The following is a 22,762-nucleotide window of genomic DNA, read 5'->3' on the forward strand; positions in this document are numbered from 1 at the left end:
TGTCTCAGAATCCTCCTTACCCTACAAGGCGAGAACTTGCGAGGAAGATTGACCGTTATCTTGTGTTTCTTTAATTTTTTAATAATTGTGCCAACAGTTGTTGCCTTCTCACGAAGCTAGTTGCCTATTGTCCTGTAGCCCATCACGGCCTTTTGCAGGTCTACAATTTTGTCTCTGGTTTCCTTAAACAGCTCTTTGGTATTGGTCATGGTGTAGAGGTTGGCAGCTGCCACTAACAGCAGTGATTGGTGCTAGTGCCGATTTCTGCTGTTAACTCCTTAGATACAGCTGTGAATCACTGACTGCGCAAGAAAACAAGCCTTCACACCTCTCATTGAGAGAAAAATCAAAAAAGTTTTCAGAAAGTGTCGAGAGAATTTTATTATTTTTTTTCATTTCAAAGTTCGGATTGTTAAGCCACTAAAATATTAAAAAAAAGAAGAAATATACATGTCTGAAATTGGCATAATTGTACTGACCTGAAAAATCGTGTTGCCAGGTGATTTTTATTTTACAATTAATGCTTGAAAATGGATCCCAAAAAATAATGGCAAAAGTGCTTCATTTTTACCATTTCACCACACTTAGATTTTTCTTTTCAAAATCTCATGTAAAGTATATGATAAAATGCGTGAGGTCTTTCAAAACTACAGCTCGTCCCATAAAAAAGAAGTCCTTAAATGTCTGTCAGTGGAAAAAGAAACAAATTGTGAAGTTGGAAAAAGTGGAAAATGCAAATACGAAAATTGGCTGCGTCCGTAAAGACGTTGTCCAGTACTTGAACATCCCCTTCTCAATCTGAGTGTTTGCACCCGTTAAAATAAAAACACTTATACTCACCCCTGTGCTGGCAACATTCCAGCAGTGTCGGCACTCTTTTCCGGGGCTCGTGTGAGGTTGGTACTTCCCTCGAGACCTGTACCCAATCAGCGCCAGCTTCACTGTCTCCACCTTTGGATGTATCAAACATCAACAGGAAGTCAGAGAGTAAGCGCAACCCTCACTTCATGTTGACGTTCGATACATCCAAAGGTGGGAACAATGAAGCCAGCGCTGATTGGATACAGGTCTTGCGTGAAGTACCAACCTCACGTGAGCCGTAGGAGAACGAGTGCCGACACTACTGGCATGGCGCGGCACGGGAGGTGAATATAAGTGTTTTCATTGTAATGGCGGCAAACACTCACATTGAGAAGGGGTTAAACACAGTTCTGCTTAGCTCTAATCTGTAAAATCCCCTGCAAAGATGGAGCCGGAGCTAAAGAGCAAAATGTTTCTAGGGTGGCAGAACACATTGCTAGAGCCTGGAAAAATGACATAACCATTTATTATCTGGTATTAAATAATATATGCCATCAAGTTCATGCTGCTTGATCTGATTGCAGAGACCCTTATTATATCACTGGGTCATTAACTGCAAGTCTTGATGCAGGTTTTATAAAATTGCCCTGCGATAGCAGGAACACAGTGCTGAAGTCTTTTCCATTATGGGCACTCTTGTCCTCAATATTCATTATCTAATGCTAGCCACTTATGAGTGTCAGGACACTGCGCTGGGCTCTGCTCAGGACGCTGCGCTGGGCTCTGCTCAGGACGCTGCGCTGGGCTCTGCTCAGGACGCTGCGCTGGGCTCTGCTCAGGACGCTGCGCTGGGCTCTGCTTAGGACGCTGCCCTGGGCTCTGCTCAGGACGCGGCTCTGCTCTGGACGCTGCGCTGGGCTCTGCTCTGGACGCTGCGCTGGGCTCTGCTCTGGACGCTGCGCTGGGCTCTGCTCTGGACGCTGCGCTGGGCTCTGCTCTGGACGCTGTGCTGGGCTCTGCTCTGGACGCTGATCTGGACTCTGCTCTGCACGCTGCACTGGGTTCTGCTCATGGATGCTGCACTGGGCTCTGCTCTGGATGCTGCACTGGGCTCTGCTCTGGATGCTGCACTGGGCTCTGCTCTGGATGCTGCACTTATAAGGAAAAGAACACCCTACCAACAGTTAAGCATTGTGGAGTATCCATAATGCTGTGGGGATGCTTTTTTTCGTCTGGTACTGGAGGCCTTGAACTTATCACAGGAATCATGAAATCGGGGAATTATCAAGAGATTTTAGAGTGCAATGTCCTACCCAGTGTAAGAAAACTTGGTTTGAGTTGAAGATCATGGGTCCTCCAGCAAGACAACGACCCAAAGCACACATCCAAAAGTACACCGGAATGGTTGAAAAAGAAAAATGGACTGTTTAAAAATGGCCAGCAATGAGTCCTGACCTCAATCCCATTGAAAATGTTTGGGGCGAGCTGAAATCTGCCATTGGGAAAAAGAACCCTGAAAGCATTCAAGAGCTTGAACAAACTGCAAAGGAAGAGTGGGAGAAAATTCTAGCTGAGAAGTGCAAGAATCTTATAGATGGCTACAAGAAACGCTAGGAGGCTGTTAGCAATTCCAAAGGGTGTGCAACCAAGTATTAATTAGGGGTGCCTTTATTGCTGCAGATGCGGTTTATTCTGTTTCTTTTTTGAAATTGCAACATGGAAGTTGAAAAACAATGTTTTATTCTTGTATTACTTTGGATAACTAAGTAAAAAGTCCTGAGGATATAACTTTGGTACATTTCCATTTATTTCTGAATATATTGTGCAGTCTATGGAAAAAATGAAGGGGTGCCAATAATGGTAAGCAGCACTGTACATTATCCTAGATCATAAGGAAATGGACAGTAACCCTTTCTTCACTTTTCTTGTTGTACAGACCTGGAGAATCCTCTCGCCAGGTCATTTTTACAGTACAATGAATGTCAAAAGAGCAAAACAAAACAAAAAAAACCTAGCAGAAGTGCATTTTTTTTTCACTACCCTTTTTTTTCTCATTATTTTCCCATATTTCAGTACAGAAAACAAAATCCATTAAGTTATGGATCTTGAAAGTGGTTGAAAAAATGAAAGTGCAAAAAATGTGGAAAATTCACAAAAAGTCTTGAAAAGGTTAATTGTCTGCAGCAGTGGCTTCTTGTCTATTGCACTTGTCTGTTACCACCAATCACAGACCTCAGTAGTAAATTCAAGTCAGTCCTGTACACAAATACCGATGGGAAGGTGACCCAGGAGCTGTTGGAGTTTCATCGAGTAGTAATGTTTATTTTGTTATATTTAAGGGAATCTGTCACCAGGTTTTTGCCACATAATCTGAAACAGAGATCCCGATTTCAGCAATTTGTCACTTACTGGGTTGCTTGCTGTAGTTTACATATCACTAGAGGAAGACTGGTAAACTTACTGCCATGTAGTACTTCATATTCATGAGCTTTGTATGATCCCACCCCCACCACTGATTAGCAGCTTTCTACCTATACACAGTGTACACAGAAAGCGGATACTCAGTGGTGTGGGCGGGGTTATACAGAGCTCAGCATTCAGAGAACTGCTAGATCTGCAGCAGAGAAACCAGTGATTTTATCAAAACTGCAGTTAGAAGCTCAGTAAGTGATAAATTACTGAAATCAGGGTCTCTGCCTCTACATTATCCAGCTCTCAAATTGGCTAGCAAAAATCTGGTGATAAATTCCATATAAAGCATTACCTGCCTGTCCTCCTATATTAATGAATAATGAACTATTGCTTTAACAACTTTATTATTTTAAACAATCGGGAAACTAGCACTCTTCAGTATTCTAGACCACCAGTGGTTTAGAGTAGTGGTTAACATTTTAATTGTGTTACGTCAGAGCTGTTCTAAAGGGGTTATCAGGCTTTGGGATACAAGTCTGCAGTCATTCTGTGAGTCTGCAGACTTGTGAATCCTCACAGTGCGTGCACTGCATGCTGTGAGGATCCAAAGGCGCCAGGAGCAAGCGGTCATGTGACACAAGTATGTTATTTGCATAGTTCCGGCCACATTCCGACTAGACGTGTCCATGCTCACTCAGTACACTTGCATTGAGCACATCTAGTCGGCATGTGACTGCATGTATGCACATCACATACTTGCGGTCACGCTCCCGCGTGGCGGTACCAGAGAATCCTCACAGTGTGCAGTGCACTCACTGTGAGGATTCACAAGTCTGCAGTCACATAGGCTCAAAGTCTGCAGTCAGTCTGAGGCCAGTTAACCCCTTTAACGATGAACCTTAAGCTGTATATAAAAATAATTGTATATTGGAGACCAAATAATTCTTCCCACAGATTGGTTTTCTCTACAGAATGCGATGTCTGTCCTATTCATTATGTAAGGGCTTGGGGTCAGCAGGTTGTTGATCTAATATAGAAGCCAACTAACCCGATAAAGGTGTCTTTCAAGATTAATTGGATTTTGCCTCTTTTTTAGTATGTCTGTAACCTATAGCACTGGGGATAGAACCATATTACACCCTGTAATGCACTGTGGATGTATTTCATTAAAGACATGACGGGCATGGGGTGATTGTGGCACATGGATGCCTGGAGAAAGGTTGAGCCGCTATATTTACTGTATGATTAGACTGGTCTTTTACTATGAAGGAATACGTCTGTTTCAAGGGAAACAGCATAGTAAACTCAGTATATAACAGATATCAGTGCCCCGAGTCTGTAATTGTAAAAAGCCATATTGATTGAAGCAACTAAACTATTGGCTTCAAAGCGGAAAGCCTCGAAATTACACCATAGTACTTGACAAGAAATGCCACCAAAACTTACAAGGCTCTAACAAACCGATTAAGACAAAAAACTCTGTTGTAATGTGGCTGCTTTTATTCTGCAGAAGTCTCTTCTGACCCCGGCATTTAGCTGGATTCGCTGCTAGAAGTTACCGCTAAGTGAATGTTGAAATTGATGACCTCCTACTTATGATCCGATTTCTAATCGCCTTCATGTTCCTTTTCTCTGGCAGTTCTTTTAATACAAAGAGCAGCTAAGTAGCCATGCTTGGTACTGGCAGCTTGTCCAGGAATTACAATCATGACTGTGTAAGTCTCCGTTCCATCTGCAGTGCCATCCTTGCCACTAAAAGTGCTGCAGCCTCCAGGCGCTGGGCCTCCAGCGTCTTTTATTTTATAGCCTGAAGTTATTAAAACCTGGAACATATGTACAGCTATGGTGTTTTCACATTGCTGAGCATTATGTGCATTTTGTGGGGCACTTTTTCAGGCAGATACCAGGTGGATCCACCTGACAAAGACGCCTTGTACACGTAGCTGTAGAGCAAACTTGACAGGGTTAGTGGAATATATTCAGATTGGTTAGGACCTATTTAAGGCCATGACGTCTTTTTTAAGCAGTTTCTGCCTGGAATCTGACTGAAAAAGCATCACAAAAGCTCCCCGTAATATGAACACAGTAGCATCAAAACAACTTTGCCCTGCCCATATTTTGACTCATGTCGCATCATAACTGCTACAGGCATCCGCTCAGAAGCCGCCCTCTTTCTAGTCTTCACTGTGTAGAGTGAAAATCGCTGTCAAGTGGAGCTGCTGCAAGAACGATGGCAAACCTGCTCGCAAAGCTGCTTCAGAAAACCAGCTGCATGGTTAGATGAAAGCTATGACTGGGCAGTTAACTTACAGGGTTACAGTCTGTTTAGAAGGGATCGAAGAAATCGGAAAGGGGGTGGAGTCGGTCTATATGTAAAGACGTGTCTAAAGCCTACAATACGGGAGGATGTATGGGAGGGAAATGAGGAGGTCGAGTCCTTATGGGTGGAGATACATGGGGCAAAAAACAAGAATAAAATTATCATAGGAGTCTGTTATAAACCACCAAATATAGCAGAAGCCACGGAAAGTCTATTAATGAGACAAATAGACGAAGTAGCAAAAAATAACAAGGTGATTATTATGGGGGACTTCAACTACCCCGATATAGACTGGGAAACCGAAAGCTGTAGATCTCAGAAAGGAAACAGGTTTCTGTCAGTTATCAAAGACAATTATTTGTCACAACTTGTGCAGGAACCAACTAGAGGGACGGCCCTTTTAGACTTAATATTAACTAACAGGCCAGACAGAATAACTGGGGTGCAGGTCGGGGGGCACCTGGGAAATAGTGACCACAACATTATACAATTCCACATGTGCTTCAGTAGGGTGCCCAGCAAGGGAGTCACAAAAACACTGAACTTCAGCTAAGAGATGCCCTTCACCTTATAGACTGGGATAGTATCTTTAGTAATAGGAGCACGGATAGAAAATGGGAAATTTTCAAAACAGTCCTACATAGTCACTGTAGAAGGTACATACCTTATGGGAATAAAAGGGCTAGGAATAGGAGGAAACCAATGTGGCTAAATAAGGAAGTCAAGAGGGCAATGAAAAACAAAAAAAGGGCTTTCGGTAAACTTAAACAAGAAGGCAGCGAGGAAGCGCTAATATCTTATAGGGAAAAAAACAAAATCTGTAAGAAACAAATAAGAATAGCAAAAGAGGAGACAGAGAGACTAATTGCCAAGGAAAGTAAAACGAATCCCAAACTGTTCTTTAACTATATAAACAGTAAAAGGATTAAAACTGATGGAGTTGGCCCATTGAAAAATAACCTGGGTAAAATCATAGAGGGCGATGAGGGTAAAGCAAACCTAACCAATAGCTTCTTCTCCACTGTTTTCACAAAAGAAAACAATTTATCGGAGGAAATGCAGAGTGATAAAGTAAACCCTCCGCTAAATATCACCCACCTAACCCAGGAGGAAGTTCAGAAACGCCTAAATAATATCAAAATAGACAAGTCACCAGGCCCAGATGACATACACCCCCGGGTACTAAAAGAATTAAGTAATGTGATAGACAGACCGCTGTATCTTATATTCAAGCACTCTTTATGGACAGGGACTGTCCCACTAGACTGGCGCCAAGCAAATGTGGTACCAGTATTCAAAAAGGGGTCTAAAAGTGACCCTGGGAACTATAGACCAGTCAGCTTAACGTCTGTTGTGGGTAAATTGTTTGAAGGATTTCTTAGAGATGCTATTGTAGAATATCTTAATGATAATAACTGTCTAACTCCATATCAACATGGATTCATGAGGGATCGCTCCTGCCAAACAAACCTGATCGCCTTCTACGAGGAGGTGAGCTCACAGCTGGACCGGGGAGAGTCAGTGGATGTTGTATACCTTGACTTCTCCAAAGCGTTTGATACCGTGCCACACAAAAGGTTGGTATATAAAATGAGAATGCTTGGTCTGGGGGATAATGTGTGCAAGTGGGTAAATAGCTGGCTGAGTGATAGAAAGCAGAGGGTGGTTATCAATGGAGTAAGCTCAGGGTGTGTCAGGGTTACTAGCGGGGTGCCTCAAGGGTCTGTCTTGGGCCCTATATTATTTAATATATTTATTAATGATCTAGTGGAAGGGTTGCATAGTAAAATAGCAATATTTGCAGATGATACTAAACTTTGTAAAGTAGTTAATACAGATGAGGATAGGGCACAGCTACAGGAGGATTTAGATAAATTGAGGAGTTGGGCCAAAAAATGGCTGATGGGGTTCAATGCCGATAAGTGTAAGGTCATGCACATGGGAAAGAAAAACAGCAGTCACCCATACATATTAAATGGGAAACCATTGGGGAAATCTGACATGGAGAAGGACCTGGGCGTCTTGGTTAACAGCAAATTAAATTGGAGTGCCCAGTGTCAGGCAGCAGCTGCGAAGGCAAATAGAGTCATGGCATGCATCAGAAGAGGAATAGGGGCATATGATGAGAACATTGTTCTTCCTCTGTATAAAGCGCTGGTAAGGCCGCACTTAGAATATTGTGCACAGTTCTGGGCTCCGGTGCTCAGGAAAGACATATTGGAGCTAGAGAGGGTACAAAGGAGGGCGACTAAGGTAATAAAGGGAATGGAGGGACTAGAATACCCAGAGAGGTTGTCAAAATTAGGCCTATTTACGTTGGAAAAGAGAAGGCTTAGGGGAGACCTCATAAACATGTATAAATACATCAGGGGGCAGTACAGAGATCTCTCCCATGACCTGTTTATACCAAGGATGGTGACAAAGACGAGGGGGCACACTATGCGTCTGGAGGAAAGGAGGTTCCTGCACCAGCATAGAAGGAGATTCTTTACGGTCAGAGCCGTGAGACTCTGGAACTCTCTGGGAGAGGAAGTGGTGATGTCCAACTCGCTTAATGAGTTCAAGAGAGGCCTGGACGCCTTTCTTGAGAACAATAAAATTACATCTTATGCTTAGTGATAGTTAATTAATCCAGGGATTTAATCTGACTGCCAGATTGGTGTCGGGAAGTGACTTTTTCCTCAATGATGTAAATTGGCCTATACCGCATGTTTTTTTTTTGCCTTCCCCTGGATCAACGCTGCGGAATAGCTGCAGTGCACAAGAAATAGGCTGAACTGGATGGACGCTTGTCTTTTTTCGGCCTTATAAACTATGTAACTATGTAACTGCGACGTTGTTCCTAAGCAGTATCACTTGAGAAAACTGTGCGGCTGCGCCGGTGTCTAAAAGTTACTCTATGCACATAGGTTAAAATTGAACCATTATTGCTTTTTTGACTCCATTATAGATGAAAGTTACGCTGCTAGTGTGAATAGTGCAAAGAAAACCTTGTATTTACCTGCAAACATAGTGCTAAATTGCACGTAAATACAGTCTTAAAAATATCCATCAATCTAATTGGATGTGCGGCTGCAGAGAAAAAATGAAGTTCCATTCTCCCTGCAGCCTCTCCTTTTCAGTCATCTGGGCGGTGTCGGGGCTGTGGACAGTGAGCACTCACTACACAATCCCTTTGCTCATGTTCTCGGAGCACACATTGGCTTATCAATCCCTTTGCCCACAAAGTGCAGAGATGATCGATGCCACCCCTGGGCTACGTCTGAGGACAGAATTGCCGAGATTAAACTTCAAGTTTTGCAGCAAATGCATAAACACATTTATAGAATTAAGACCTCGTTACAGACTACATTAGGAGGCTGATACAACGCTCATAACACTTTATAGGGGTGAATCTTGCTGCTCCCTATTTCACAGTATTTACCTTCAGATTACCACTATGGCTGCAGGTAATTACCGTTTGTTTTTTTGCTGACCTGTTCCCGTTTTTTTGCCTGTATGGGTATACCATCAATTTATGATGGATCTATCTTAAGAAAAGGGCTCTGTTGCACTACGGTCGGGGGAGAGGTGGCTGTGCTTCAGTGGCTCTTTCCATTCATTTGTATGAAAGTCCTGATAATGTGTCCCTTACGTGCAACTGGGCCCCATTCTTGAAGTATATGCAGGTCCCAGCACTGGGACAAGCGTCTATCATACATTATGGCTTGGCGTGATAGTCCATAAGTCTTTGACATGAGAATAACACGTTAAATCTGTTATCTGTTCAATCTGATAATACATCGTTTTTAAAATTTCCTAGAAATTAGTTTACTTTACTTTTTTGTGTAATAGATTAAAATCTTGAGTTTCTTTCTTAATACTATATGGTACAATGCGACATATGGTTTATAAGCTGTAAACTAAGCAATTATTGTATAAGAATTAAACGCGATGAACTTCCCAGCTCTAATCGTTGTACCATGCAATCATTACATAGATAATTTGGTGCGTCTTGTTCTCGTAGGTCAGTCAGTACAAGCCATATGACCATAGCTTTTATAGATAATCACGAATAGACGATAGTACACAGTACCTCATGCTGTTAGATACCCATAAATTGGCTGCAAATTAGACGTAAAGTTCCACTCTTCTTATTACTGCCCAGAATAATGTCTTCTTCAGTGCCATTGTTCAACTAAGTAATCCATTGCTTTTTGCTGGTAATAGATACATCCATTTCATTGGAAAAGAGAAGTATGCGAGACTTAATAGCCAAAAAGTGACCCTTGAGTTTATCGTCCCATTATTCATGACCTTAATGTCCATTATAGCGTTCTTCTCTGGCTGTAATTTCTCGGGGAAGAATCTTCAGTTTAAAAGCCGCTTAAATACTTAGAAGCTGCACTGATTCTATTAGCGGAGTGTATGCAGGAGTAGTGCAGGACCGTGAACACGATGGACAAGTCAGGATGGTTTACTTTCTGAAGAAAAATGACATAATGGCATGAATTTGGCACGTGCTCGCTCACCATTCTATTCATGATGCCATATTAGCATGGCGCAGCACTCCACTCGCAACATTTTTGCTTTCAGCCTGCGGATTTAAAAAAAAATTATTTTAGTAAGAGGATCTCCATGAACAAGCTAAGAGTCATCATTTTAGATTTTTAGTCTAAGGTAAAACTGTAATGGCGGGACTAACCAAGACCATAGAAAGATCTATGTGATATTAGCACAGTTTTATGGATTCATACTTCCTTGGGGTGCGCTAATTGTTGAACTTTGAATTACTGGTTAGGAGAAGAGTTTCCAATATAGATCTCTATACATCTTGGATTATGGTTGACCAAATCCGTCGACCTATCGACCCAGATCTATGACGGGACAGTTTGATTTCCTTGTGTTCTCCAGGCCAGTTCTCCCATGCTAGAGGAGTCCAGCTTCTTCATTCAGAGAGCACATGAACACTCTTGTGTGGAGGAGTCAAGAGCCACATCTGTCTAAGGTGTATGGACACCTTAAATCTCTATAGTAGTGTACAATAGTGAACAGAGTTAGATTTTTACTACTATTTTAGGTCTCCACTTAGACTAAATGACTGTTTATGGTATCTTAAGGGTATTCTTATCCTTTTTTCTCGTGAAGACCTGATGAGAGGAATCCAATATCGCAGCTGAGTAGAAAGGTGTCCATGCTAAGAGCTGTGACAAATTCCTGTTAATTATTCGTTGCAGCCATCTTGTAATAAAGGGAAAATATATCTTTCAATTGATATAACAGTTATTTCACTCAACCACAAATGGGGAGAAGGGAATAAATTGCTGTCAGACTACTGTGGCAGTGATTTGCGTATGGTGGGAAGGGAGTATCAGAGATTCAGTATGTCAGAGTACAGTCTTGAGGTCCCGTACACATAAGATTGTTGGTTAAAACTGCTAATCATTGGTGTTCAATCGAGAAGGATTCATTATTTCATGCTCAATGTCGAAAGGACTGTTCTCTTCTAAACTGATATTTGTTTTCTTTTATCATTTTTAAGACTGAAGACCTTCTCCGAGAGATTCAACAGCTGAAAGAAGAGTCAAAGAAGAAGGATGAGACAATTAAGCATTTACAGGAACAACTGGTGAGAAAAGCTTTATCCATTTTCTCCACCTTGGCTAGATACAGGCCTGATTTAGACAGAGCTGTGTGCAGGAGGACTGGCACACAAAGTACTATGGAGCTGGAACGGTTCTCTGGTTGTGGACATAAGCTGGATGAATTTCCTTACCCTCCAGGATCCCAGGCTTTGCTTCTAATGAGTGAGCCCAGCTGGCGAGACGTAACCTGTGAGACTTACAGATGACGTCACGCAAGGCCAGTGAGCCAAACGCTGTGCCGGGGAACCTAGAAGATTGGGAAATTTACGCTTCTCCTTTACTCGGCCAGAGAGCACTGACCTGGACCGAGGTTGCACAAAGCAATCCCCTTATCTCTATCTAGTAGGATATATGGATAGGGAATACAGACTCAGCGCCTTTAATCTCCAACTCCCCCCTTTCCTCTGCTGGTGTCTCGGAAGCTCTGCATACTTTGCCTTTTTAGTGGAGAGAAAATATTTTTTGAATTAGATCTTGAGCACAATATTACTTTTGTGTAATAAGTATATAAGTATATTTCAGACACCAGCTTACGTAAACCTGGGCACACGATGAAAGGTGCAGATCTCTTCATACAGAGCTATTTCACTACATTTTACTTTACCTCTTCCTTAGTAAATGAATTTCAGGGTGTATAAAATATTGAGCAGTTTAAGGATGCTGTCCAGCTCCTAGAATATTTTACACAGTGATATTTTAATTTATCAAGAACATCCCTATTTCTAGTTCCCCAACCAGATCTGACACTGAGTAGTACTATTTATTTTATGGGTGGCTTTGTCAGAAGACCTTTCTTTTTTTCTTCTTTTTCGGCCGGGTCTCCTCTATAAAGCTCGACAGTTCTAGATTGCTTGTCGTGCAGAACAAAACTGTTTTGCTGACTGATACACTTAAGTATTTCCTTCTGTAAAAGTCTTCTGCCGTCTCGTTGCTTCCATCTGCCTCACTTTACCAATTTATGGATGTCAACATTTTTTACTCCTTTACATAATCTAATTCCGCATTAACTTCACGTTCTTCAACGTTCTTGTAGGTGTCTTTATTTAAAGCCTGCGTTTTAGTTTACGTTCTTGTAACAATTTTTCCCTAATTTAGTTTTTTTTTCCAGGGCTTATCATAATTATAGCCCCCTCTTTTTCTCCTGGCTTCTATACTCTTATTTTTGTGACACATCCTATTCTTATGCCATATTCTAATCTGTTACAACATCCTCTGAAAAAGTGCATGTTTATCGGTTGGTCAGCAACCCTTTGTGTTGCAGATAAAGGAGTATAAACGAGTTAAAAAACACATTTGAGCACAAATTTGAGCCGTCTATATGGGCATGGAGGTCATAGGACGCTAAATAAAGTGATATCTTGATACTTGCAATGTGATGTCTTGTTCCAGAGAAATCCACACTTTATTTAATATGTAAATGAGCTATGGGCCGGACATAGATCTCCCTGAGAATCTGCCTCCAGAGCCTATTTTAAATTAAAGGGAAGTTACCAGTGTGATCAGGAGAGCAGACTGTCAGTCGTTACATGTCTCACACTGTGAACTCCTCCTCCTTTAATTAAAGGTGTATTCCCATCTCCAATATCCCATCCCATTATGTAGGAGGTGTAATAATAATATTAGCAAATGCCTCCAATTAGAAATATAGTATAGTTCTTCTGATTCAGTATGTCTCTTTCGTCATGTGCAGGATATTGCATGACCTCAGGTATCCATGGTTATTACGACTAGCAACTAGCTAACTATATGAGGCGTCGTAACCATGAATATCAAACTTACTGCAATGCCCTGCACAGGAGGAAAAAGATATAACGAATCAGAAGAACTATACTACATTTCTAATTGAAGGTATTTGCTAATATTATTACACCTCCTACATATTGGGATAGGATCTTGGAGATGGGCATACCTCTTTAAGAATAAGCTCTGGAAGCAGATTCTTAGGGAAATCTATGTTCAGGCCAGAGATTTTAACAGCTCAATTACATATATGAAAAATATGGATTTATCTGGAATAAGATGTCAGATCGCAGATATAAAGGTATTATTTTATTAGACTTTCCAAGACCTTCATGCCCATACACACGGCTTAGGAGGGTTGACCCTACTGACGGATTTCATTTAATAATAAGCACTGGTTTCTGAGATCTGATTATTGTGCTATCTATCCATATAGAAAAGTCCAACGTGTTCCACAATACACAGTTAATATTAAATATATCTTATGCTTCAAACATCTAACGAACTGTCTTGTGTTGACTCCTTATTGTCTGCACAACAATACTGCGACATGAGCGCTTATAGCTCTTCTGAATAGCCAAAATGCACAGCGGCAGGAATAAATATATACTGCGCACAATGCCTAGTCGCTTGGTCAGGAAGCTCTATGGTATAAAATATCTCCTAATTTCTGCTTATTAGAGCATTCTATAAAGAAAACTAAAAGGAGAAAATCGGCACTCCAACAGGTAAAACCTGTTGGAGCGCCGATTTTCTCCTTTTCTTCATATGGCTGTGCTCACCAGCGGGATCGGCGCCCTTCTGTGGATTATCTTCACCCTGTTTGGATTCAGCGTTGCAGTTCCCTAACCCTCCCTCCTTTTAAAGCGTTCTATAGATGCTCTAAAACAAAAAAGTGTCTGACTAGTGATAGATAAATGAGCGCCTATAGCCTAGTTGTTGTTTCAGGTGACTTATTCAGAATTAGCGGTCATGTGATTAATACACTACCTGGACATTTATCACTTGTATCTTTAATTTATCAAATTTCCCCTCTGAAGGCTCCTTGTCTAATTTTAGGAATGTTTACACTAAATATTTTTCAGGCTGATTTCGCATTAAACCCGATTATAAAGTCACTAAAAAAAGAACCTACACATTGCAATGTCAAGACAACCTGCCTTGCATATGTTCAGTGATTTTGACCTTTTTTTAATCGCTCACCCTTTCAAAAGAAATTAAGTGGCTAAAAGTAGTGACCTGACCATTCTTCAGGCAGATTCCGCTCAGAAGCAACTCGATAGTATACATCAAAGTGTTGTATTTAAAAATAAGCAGGTCTCCTGCCTCTCTGTTGCACACTGACAGAAGTAGTTGGAGCACGAAAGACATTATATAGAAGTACTGAGCAGTGCCGATTTGAATCCAGCACTGGGGTGAGGTGAAATTAAAGATTTTTGGCACTCACCGTAAAAATTTTTTCTCTGTAGTCTTCATTGGGGGACACAGAACCATGGGATAATCTGCTGCCACCTGGAGGCTGAAACTATTATTACATTCTAAATGAAAATTGGCTCCTCCCCAGCAGATGATACCTCGCCTGCTAACCTCACACTCCCTCAGTTTGAGAAACAAAAAAACATTAAAGCATTTGGACAAAAATAACTCAATTACACCCTGAGAAAAGAAAGCAACATAACACGCCCAACCAGGCAACTAAGGGTGGGTGCTATGCCCCCCCCAGTGAAGACTACCGAGAAACAATTGTCATGATGAGTACCAAAAATCTTAATTTCTAGGCTGCTTCATTGGGGGACAGAGAGAACCATAGGACATCCTAAAGCTGTCTCTGGGGTGGCAAAATAAATTATATGCTGTTACCACCAATCTCTCCGCTCTTGCTCAAATTGAAGCCTAAGTAACTGCCGCCTGCAAAATCTTCCTGCCAAGACTTGCATCCGCAGAAGTAAAAGTGTGGACCCTTGTAAAAGTTATAGAAGTCCTGACCTGAGGCAGGATGCCACATCTCTCTGAAATAAGACAGCCAAAGCAGACTCCTGTTCCTTGAGAGAACTAAGTGCCAACCCTATCTCCAGCCGTGACTGCAAGAACAAGAGCAGTAAAGGCATACAAAAGGACATTGGAGAAATTCCATAAAACTAGGTCTTCCCAGTGTGGTGATAGATGCGCAGCTAGGAATGCTTCCGTGCCCCGATCATGGTTTGGATGACTGATTCTGACAAACCCGCTTCTCTAAGAACCGCGGCCTCAACAGCCATGCTGTTAAATTGAGTGACTGTAAATTCTGATGGAAGACAGGACCGCCTCGAACATTGCTACCATCTTCCCCAAGACTCTGATGCAAAATCGGAGAGACTGTCTCTCTGGCCTCTTCAGAATTCGGACAGAGGATAGCAGCTCTAGCCTCTTCTACTCTGGAAGGAAGATGGACACTTGAACTGTATCGAATATCATCACTAGGAACCGACGCCGCTGTTCTTGTACCAACGCGAACCTTGCCCTGTTGACAATTCTTCAAAATTGTTCCAGAGAATCTAGAACAATCTGCAAACTCTCCAGATTCTGGAAAAAGGAAGGCTCCTTGACCAGAATATCGTCCAGGTAGGGGGATTACCACCACCCCCCTGGTCCAGCAGAGCAAAGCCATGACTGGGGCTAGGACCTTTGTAAATTCCCTGGGTGCAGTTGCCACCCCACATATAGAAGAGCCCTTAACTGAAAGTGATCCTGGTTGACTGCAAAGCGAAGAAATCGCTATTTAGCCAGAAAGATAGGTACACGAAGATGGGCGTCCTGAATTATCGAGGACAGAAACTTTCCGGCCTCCATGGATGCTGCGACTGACCAGAAGCAACTCCATCCTGAAGTAATGTTCAGCCATCTTAGATCCAGAATAGGCCGTACCAAACCGTCCTTTTTGAACCCTCTGAAATATTCTGAAGGAGGAATTTTCACGATTACTATATTATATTGCTTGATTGAAACTGGCTCTTATACTGGGGAAGTGGCAGTGACCAGCTCTATTCTGTAGGCAGAAGAGACCTCTCTGACCCATAAATCGCTGACTGCCCCCACCCATGCTTCTCTGAAGAGGAAGAGGCAGCCACCTACCCAGAATGAATCACAGAGTGGGGGCCGCCTGTCAGATGTTAACTCGTCTGCTGCCTCTGGAACCAGAGGGCTGACACCTGAACCAAGGAAACGCCTAGTGGGAGTGGGTTTAAAGCAGTGGTTCTCAACTCCAGCCCTCAAGACCCACCAGCAGATCATGTTTTCAGGATTTCCATAGTATTGCACAGGTGATGGAATTATATTACCTGTGCAATACTAAGGAAATCCTGAAAACATGATCTGTTGGTGGGTCTTGAGGACTGGAGTTGAGAACCACTGGTTTAAAGGATGATCTCCTCTACTTCTGGGAGACTCTGGGTTTGACCTGACGACCGAAATCCTCCAGTGCAGGAAACTTACGTAAGGGATGAAATTGCAAAGCCCCCCGTGTTCAAAATGGACATCTGAGCCTGGCCTGGAGAAGCAGAGTGCTTCTACTGCTCGTGGCATCAACAATTGTTTTGTCCAATTTATTACCGAACAGACGAGACCTCTGGAAGGGTAAACCTGTAAGCTATTTCTTTGAAATCAAATCTGCTCTCCATTACTTGAGCCATAAAATACGACAAGTAGCCACACAGTTTCTTGCCGCCTGGGCAGAACATCCAGCCTCATCTAATGATACCGAACATAAATATCTGCCTGCGCAATCTGATTCTCAATATCCACAAGGTCTGCCTCCTGGGAACCTGCCAGAATATTGTACTGTAAATGCTTCACCCAGGCAGTAACTGACTTGGATACCCAAGTAGCAGCGAAAGCAGGGCAGATGTCAAAGTCCGCTGCTCAAAGGCGGACTTAACCACAGACATTCTACGTGCTGCTGTCCCAGCAAGAGGTAAGGTGGTTGACCTGGATATGCAAGATATTGGGATATCATCTACCACAGGCGGAGCAAATAGGGTGCCACCAACTCCACTGGAAACGGGTGTAACACCTCCATACGACTACGTCTTTGAAAAAGCCTGCCAGGGTGTTCCCATGCCTTCTGTAGGACATCTCCAAATTCCTCATGGTTCAAAAAAGATCTAGCCATGCACTTGCCTCTCCTAAAGAAACTTTGACGACAGGGGCTCCTCTGACAACATCCCTAGACACGAGTCAACAGCTGACACCAGACTTTCTACCATCTCTTTAATGTCCCCGTTTGATATGGGTCTAACACGGACTTTGAATTGGCATTAGATTTCGGGCTTGGGGGGGTGGCTGTCCTGAGAGGGTTAAAAAAAAGAGAGTGAGACTTGGAGGATGAGGATTACTGATAATGAGATACTGATGAGGCTTGGCAGGAGGGTCTAACTCACTTATTGCGGTCAAAGCTCCTGGGGCAGCAACCACCATTAGCAAACACTCCACAACAGTAACCAGCTTCCTCGACACCCTGATTAGTATGGCTACAGACTGGGCTTGATCATGAGTCCAAGCAGATGGGGTTGTACTTTCTTCTGACATTACAGAGGTCCCCTGAGCAGGTATATGCAAGGAGGAAGATGGTGTACAGGAGGTACAGTAGACCAGCAGCCGGACATCCAGACCCGAGCATTCCTCGTAAATAGTCTGTTGGGGAGTAGCCAATTTTCATTTAGAATGTAATAGTTCAGCCTCTCGGTGGCAGTAGACTATCCCATGGTTCTCTGTGTCCCCCAATGAGGCGACCAAGAAATACAATTTCTAGAGACTTGCAGCAAAATATATCTTCTCCCTCTGTTCTCGTAATGGCCTCCAGGCCCTCTTCCCTCCATAAACTTCCATAGGCTGCTCTCCTTTGTTACTTGAGTGAGCTGGCAAATTTAACAAGCTTTTTGTAGTAAATGATGAGTTCAAGGAAGAGAAAAAGTGGCTACCACGTGGAGAAAGAATCATATTTCTTTGAGAAGATATAATACAAAGAATTTTGTATTTTTATCTTCTATTAATTCATGTAAACTTTGTTGACAAAACAGCTACTGTTAAAAAGGGATGTCCAGCTTATTTTTTTTTCTACAAAAGCCTTAGACTGGTCTAAAAGGGATCTTTCATCAATTTTTTCATGTAGAACTTGACACACGATGTATTAGTGACTGTAGAGTGGAATAAACTTTATTTATTTTGCCTCTCCATTACGGAAATATTAGCCATCAATGTATTTGACACCTAATGAGTTAATTTTTGTTAAGCTCAAGTGGATATATCAGTTTTCACTTGGGGCTTGTATTTTTTGTACATCTATGATGCTAACCATTCTTAGGCAGGCAGCAATACTCAAAGGAAAGAAGAACACGCCCCCATCATAGCTTAGGTTTCTCAGTGTGTAAAATGTAAGGATACAGCTCTGATCTCCTGGTCTAACCTCCTGCATGGTTATAAAGTGCTGATAGACTAGATAACAGATTACTCACACTTTTCAGATGACTCAAACCTTTTAGAGACCTTTATGAGGGGGAAGGGGCAGCAGAGTTTAGCTGTGTCACATTACAAACCCTTCTATCAGCTCTCCTCTCCTACTAGCACTGTTAGCTCCACTGTAATGCCCCTTCCCCCATATTGCCTGTCCAGAGCTGTGTCAATAATCACACTTGCATCTGTTGTGCTCAAAAGTTCCTTTTACTTACAGGCATACTGGCAATTTTTCTATTTTGGTACAACATGGGCTAATGCCATATTGGTTGCATTTCTTGCTTATAGCTGTTGGCCAACCTTTATAATTTATATATATGTTCTCTCCCCTCAAGAAAACAACATGCAAATGTCAAAAGGAAAGCCCAGAATCAAAAGTGGTAAAGCCAAAACAGCACGACAAGTATACTCAGACCTCCTGGAGGAGAAGTTCAGTGAGTAATGTATTGAATGTCTTGTAATTATATGCTATATTTGCTAACAGGGAAGCGAAGCAACTTTCACCATTGAACATGTCATGCCATTTCTTGATTTTTTTCTTTTTTCTTTTTTTTTCCTTTTCCCAGTACTGGTAGTTAAAGGTTGGGTTTTTTGTGTTTTTTTTTTGTTTTGCTTCAGTAACTTTTCATCATGTTTACAAGTTTTATAACCGTATTCCATGTGAATATTATGTATGTGTAACAGAAGAGGTTATGTGACTACCAACAGCTTGTTTTTAACTTATGTCTATTATATTTTAAGCCCTATCTCTTTCTTTCATATGGTCTTTGAGTAGGGAAATTAGACCCAATTAAGAAGATTTATGGAAAGCATTGCAACTAGAGCGAACGTGCTCGGGTGTTATCTGAGTATCTTGGGCGTGGTCTGTTAATATGTTTGACTCCCTGCAGCTGCATGTTTTGTGGCGGTAGACAGGCGCATCACATGCAAGGATTGCCTGTTTGTAAGGTAGATAACTCCCGAGCATGCTCGGATAACACGTCATCCGAGCACGTTCGCTTATCACGAATTGCAGCCATTCGGAAAGAAGTGGTGGTCAGTGTGAGCAGCCTCTTTTTACCTCACCACCCATGGTGTCTCCAGATCAGATCAGATAAACCGAGTAGACAGCAGTGTGAGCATCCTCTTCTTAGTTGAGCACCGCTAATATCTCCAGTATTAGATCATAAAAACAGGGTGGACAGCAATGTCAGTGGCCACTTCTTACCTCAGCATCTGTGGTGTCTCCAATATTAGTTCGGATAAATAGAGTGGACAGCTGTGGAAACAGCCTTTTCTTACCTCAGCCCCACTGGTATCTCCAGGATTAGACCAGAAAGATGTGATTGACAGCAGTGTGAGCAGTCTCGTCTTCCTTCAGCACTCCTAGTATCTGAAGTACTAGATAAGAAAGAAGTGTGGACAGTAGTCTGAGCTGCCTCATCTTACCTCAGCACCCCTGGTATCTCCAGTAATAGATTAGAAAGACGGTATGGACAGCAATGTAAGTGGCCTCTTGTTATTTCAGCATCCCTGGTATAACCAGAATTCGATCAGAAAGACCTGGTGGACAGCAGTGTGAGCAGCCTCTTTTTACAGCAGCACCCCTGGTATCTCCAGAATTACATGAGCATGTCCACTGGATCACTTCTTTCTACGCTTGAAGGGGTGTAACTTCCTATTGTACATGCTCACATTTTTTGAGATATTTTGATTTTTCTGCCGATGGAGCTGCATGAGGGCATTTTAGGGGAGGTGTGACAATCAAAAAATCTAAATTTTGTTTTTTATTTTTTACAATATTGCTTAATAATACTATATTTTGACATATCCATACTTTACAGACACTGCAGTACCAATATGACATAATACATTCTATGTCAGAGATTAAAGGGAATCTGTCATCAGGTTTTTGCTACCTCATCTGAGAGCAGCATGATGTAGAGAAGAGACCCTGATTCCAATGATGTATCACTTAGTCTACTGGGTGCAGCAGCTGTGACACAATCAGAATTCTTAGGTGTAGCATGTAGCAGAGCTCATAAAGCTAACCCTGCCCACACCACAGCTTTCTGTGTACATTGTCTATTGATGGTGACCTGCTTATCAAAGGAGGGGGCAGACTTGGACAACTTGGCACCAGGCAGCTAGACAGGGAAATAATAATGTCTTAGTTATAAAACCTTAATTGTGCGTAAACAGCACACATCCTGATAAGTGACTCATCGCTGAATTCTGTGTTTTAATCAGGACTGTGGAATCGGAGTCTGTGTCCATTTAGGTGGAGTCGGTATAAAATGGACCGGCTCCTAAAATATATAATAAATTAGGTACAGTAGTTCAATGCAGGATGTGCTGGAAATGTTTTCATAAGAATTTGGGAAAGTTGTGAAATGTCCTATAAATGTTGGTTCTATTCCTGATCTAAGGATCTGGGCTTTTAGTTGAGATGAATCTGTGCTGCACTTTATGTACACGCTCAGTAGTGAAGCTTCTCCTACCAGAGCAGTGGAGTCGGAAGTCGGAATCAGGGAAATTGAGGAGTTGACGGTTTGCCTTACCGACTCCACAGCCCTGGTTTTAACCCCTAACTCATGTTGTCCTTAGATTACATAGATAAAAACCTGCTGACAGATTCCCTTCAAAGAGGATCTCCCTGCTCTCCTAACTTGTCTGTTTTCGTAATAATTTTATTCCCCAATGAAATAACAATTCTGGAGCTTTGTTGTTGTTGATGTAATGAAATGGTCCGTTCTATTACATTATTATTGGAGCTCTGCCTCTTCTCCTTTTTCGTTTGCCATAGGACCAACGGGTTGTAGTCCTGGGGCATGCTCACAACACTTGGATACTACTTCATTTTTTTGCATTGTATGTAGAAAGACAGAAAGATTGACTAAATAGGTTCTATATAAATCAGATGGCATCTCTGGTATACACGATACGCTCCCATAACATGGAAAAAAGAAAAGTATCATGCCATATATTGAAGCATGTTCCTCAGTGGGTAGCCACTCATGAATTAGCCCCAGCAAATGAGGCTAACCCACTTACACACCGATGGCCGTTCAGGCTGCAAGTCTCTGGGGTAATTTAGAGAGCGGCAGTCTCGCTGTGGGTTTCCTTGTGAAGCCCCAACAGTTTTTTTATCCCAACACGGACACTCTTTTTTTGTGTGAACCAAGATTTGGTTAATAGGAGTGATCAAAACACAGCAGACTCAATTATACGACCATCGTGTATCCGCCCTGCCCCTTGATGATAGATGGCTGCTGTATTATTTCATCGTTCAATCAGAAACATAGCCCACCATTTTTCTTTCCTTGTGGCATTTTGTCAGACAGGAGTATCTGTATCTTTAATTTACTACCCTCCTATAAGGCATCAAGTTCAGATGACAGATCTGCTGAGCAGAACGTGAAGGTCCTACAGGTCAGACCACCTTATCACCAATTCCTGGAAAACACCTTCTAGAATGAAAAGACACCCAACTGTTTTGTTTGACCCAGTTTCATGGGCCAACCTTTTGGATTTTTATCCTTAGGACTGTAAAGAGATGAATGCTACCTATATTTGTAGGACAGTTTGTGGTGGCTTTACAGGTGGCCCTGAGAGAGATTGTAAACCTCCAAAGCGAACACTTTTTCTCAGCAGTTACTGAGTTACACTGGATTGTAATGAATTAGCAGAAAAGTCACTGCAGTAACTGTGTCCTAGATGTTGAGTGCCAGCAATCTCTCTGCTTTAAATACAGCATGTGGGAGTTGGAGGAACAGGAATAGAATACAGATGGGTCTTCACGTATCAGTCACTGTCACTTAATCAGCTCTAGCTGCAATTTTCCAAGTCTTATCAGATAGTCTGAGGCGGCAGTCAATATCACAAGAGTTCTGAGATTCATTTAAATTCAGTTTACTTCTGAAACAATCATCTTGATACACCGAAGAATACTGTGCGGAGATTGAGATTTCACTCTTCTCTCCTTTTTTACTGTATATGTGATAGATGCATATATCTATACATATATACTGTATATTTATCATGTAGATGTAGCATTTTATACAAATTGTGTATATGTGTGTGTGTATACAGTACAGACCAAAAGTTTGGACACACCTTCTCATTTAAAGATTTTTCTGTATTTTCATGACTATGAAAATTGTACATTCACACTGAAGGCATCAAAACTATGAATTAACACATGTGGAATTATATACTTAACAAAAAAGTGTGAAACAACTGAAAATATGTCTTATATTCTAGGTTCTTCAAAGTAGCCACCTTTTGCTTTGATGACTGCTTTGCACACTCTTGGCATTCTCTTGATGAGCTTCAAGAGGTAGTCACTGGAAATGGTTTTCACTTCACAGGTGTGCCCTGTCAGGTTTAATAAGTGGGA

General features: G+C 42.0%; 1 protein-coding gene across 3 annotated transcripts in view; it reads left to right on the forward strand.

Annotated features, from left to right (window-relative positions):
• CCSER2 (coiled-coil serine rich protein 2) overlaps nt 1–22,762 on the forward strand; it is a 198,143-nt gene that overhangs the window by 133,507 nt on the left and 41,874 nt on the right. For all 3 annotated transcript variants that reach the window (XM_073685860.1, XM_073685861.1, XM_073685859.1), the window contains exons 8-9: nt 11,055–11,141; nt 18,720–18,818. In XM_073685860.1, coding sequence (XP_073541961.1) covers nt 11,055–11,141; nt 18,720–18,818 — 186 coding nt within the window. The remainder of the gene's footprint in view (nt 1–11,054; nt 11,142–18,719; nt 18,819–22,762) is intronic.

This window comes from Phyllobates terribilis, unplaced genomic scaffold (assembly GCF_046119375.1).
Source record: "Phyllobates terribilis strain yellow unplaced genomic scaffold, ASM4611937v1 Scaffold_5__5_contigs__length_657084704, whole genome shotgun sequence".
In the NCBI taxonomy this organism is placed as follows: Eukaryota; Metazoa; Chordata; class Amphibia; order Anura; family Dendrobatidae; genus Phyllobates; species Phyllobates terribilis.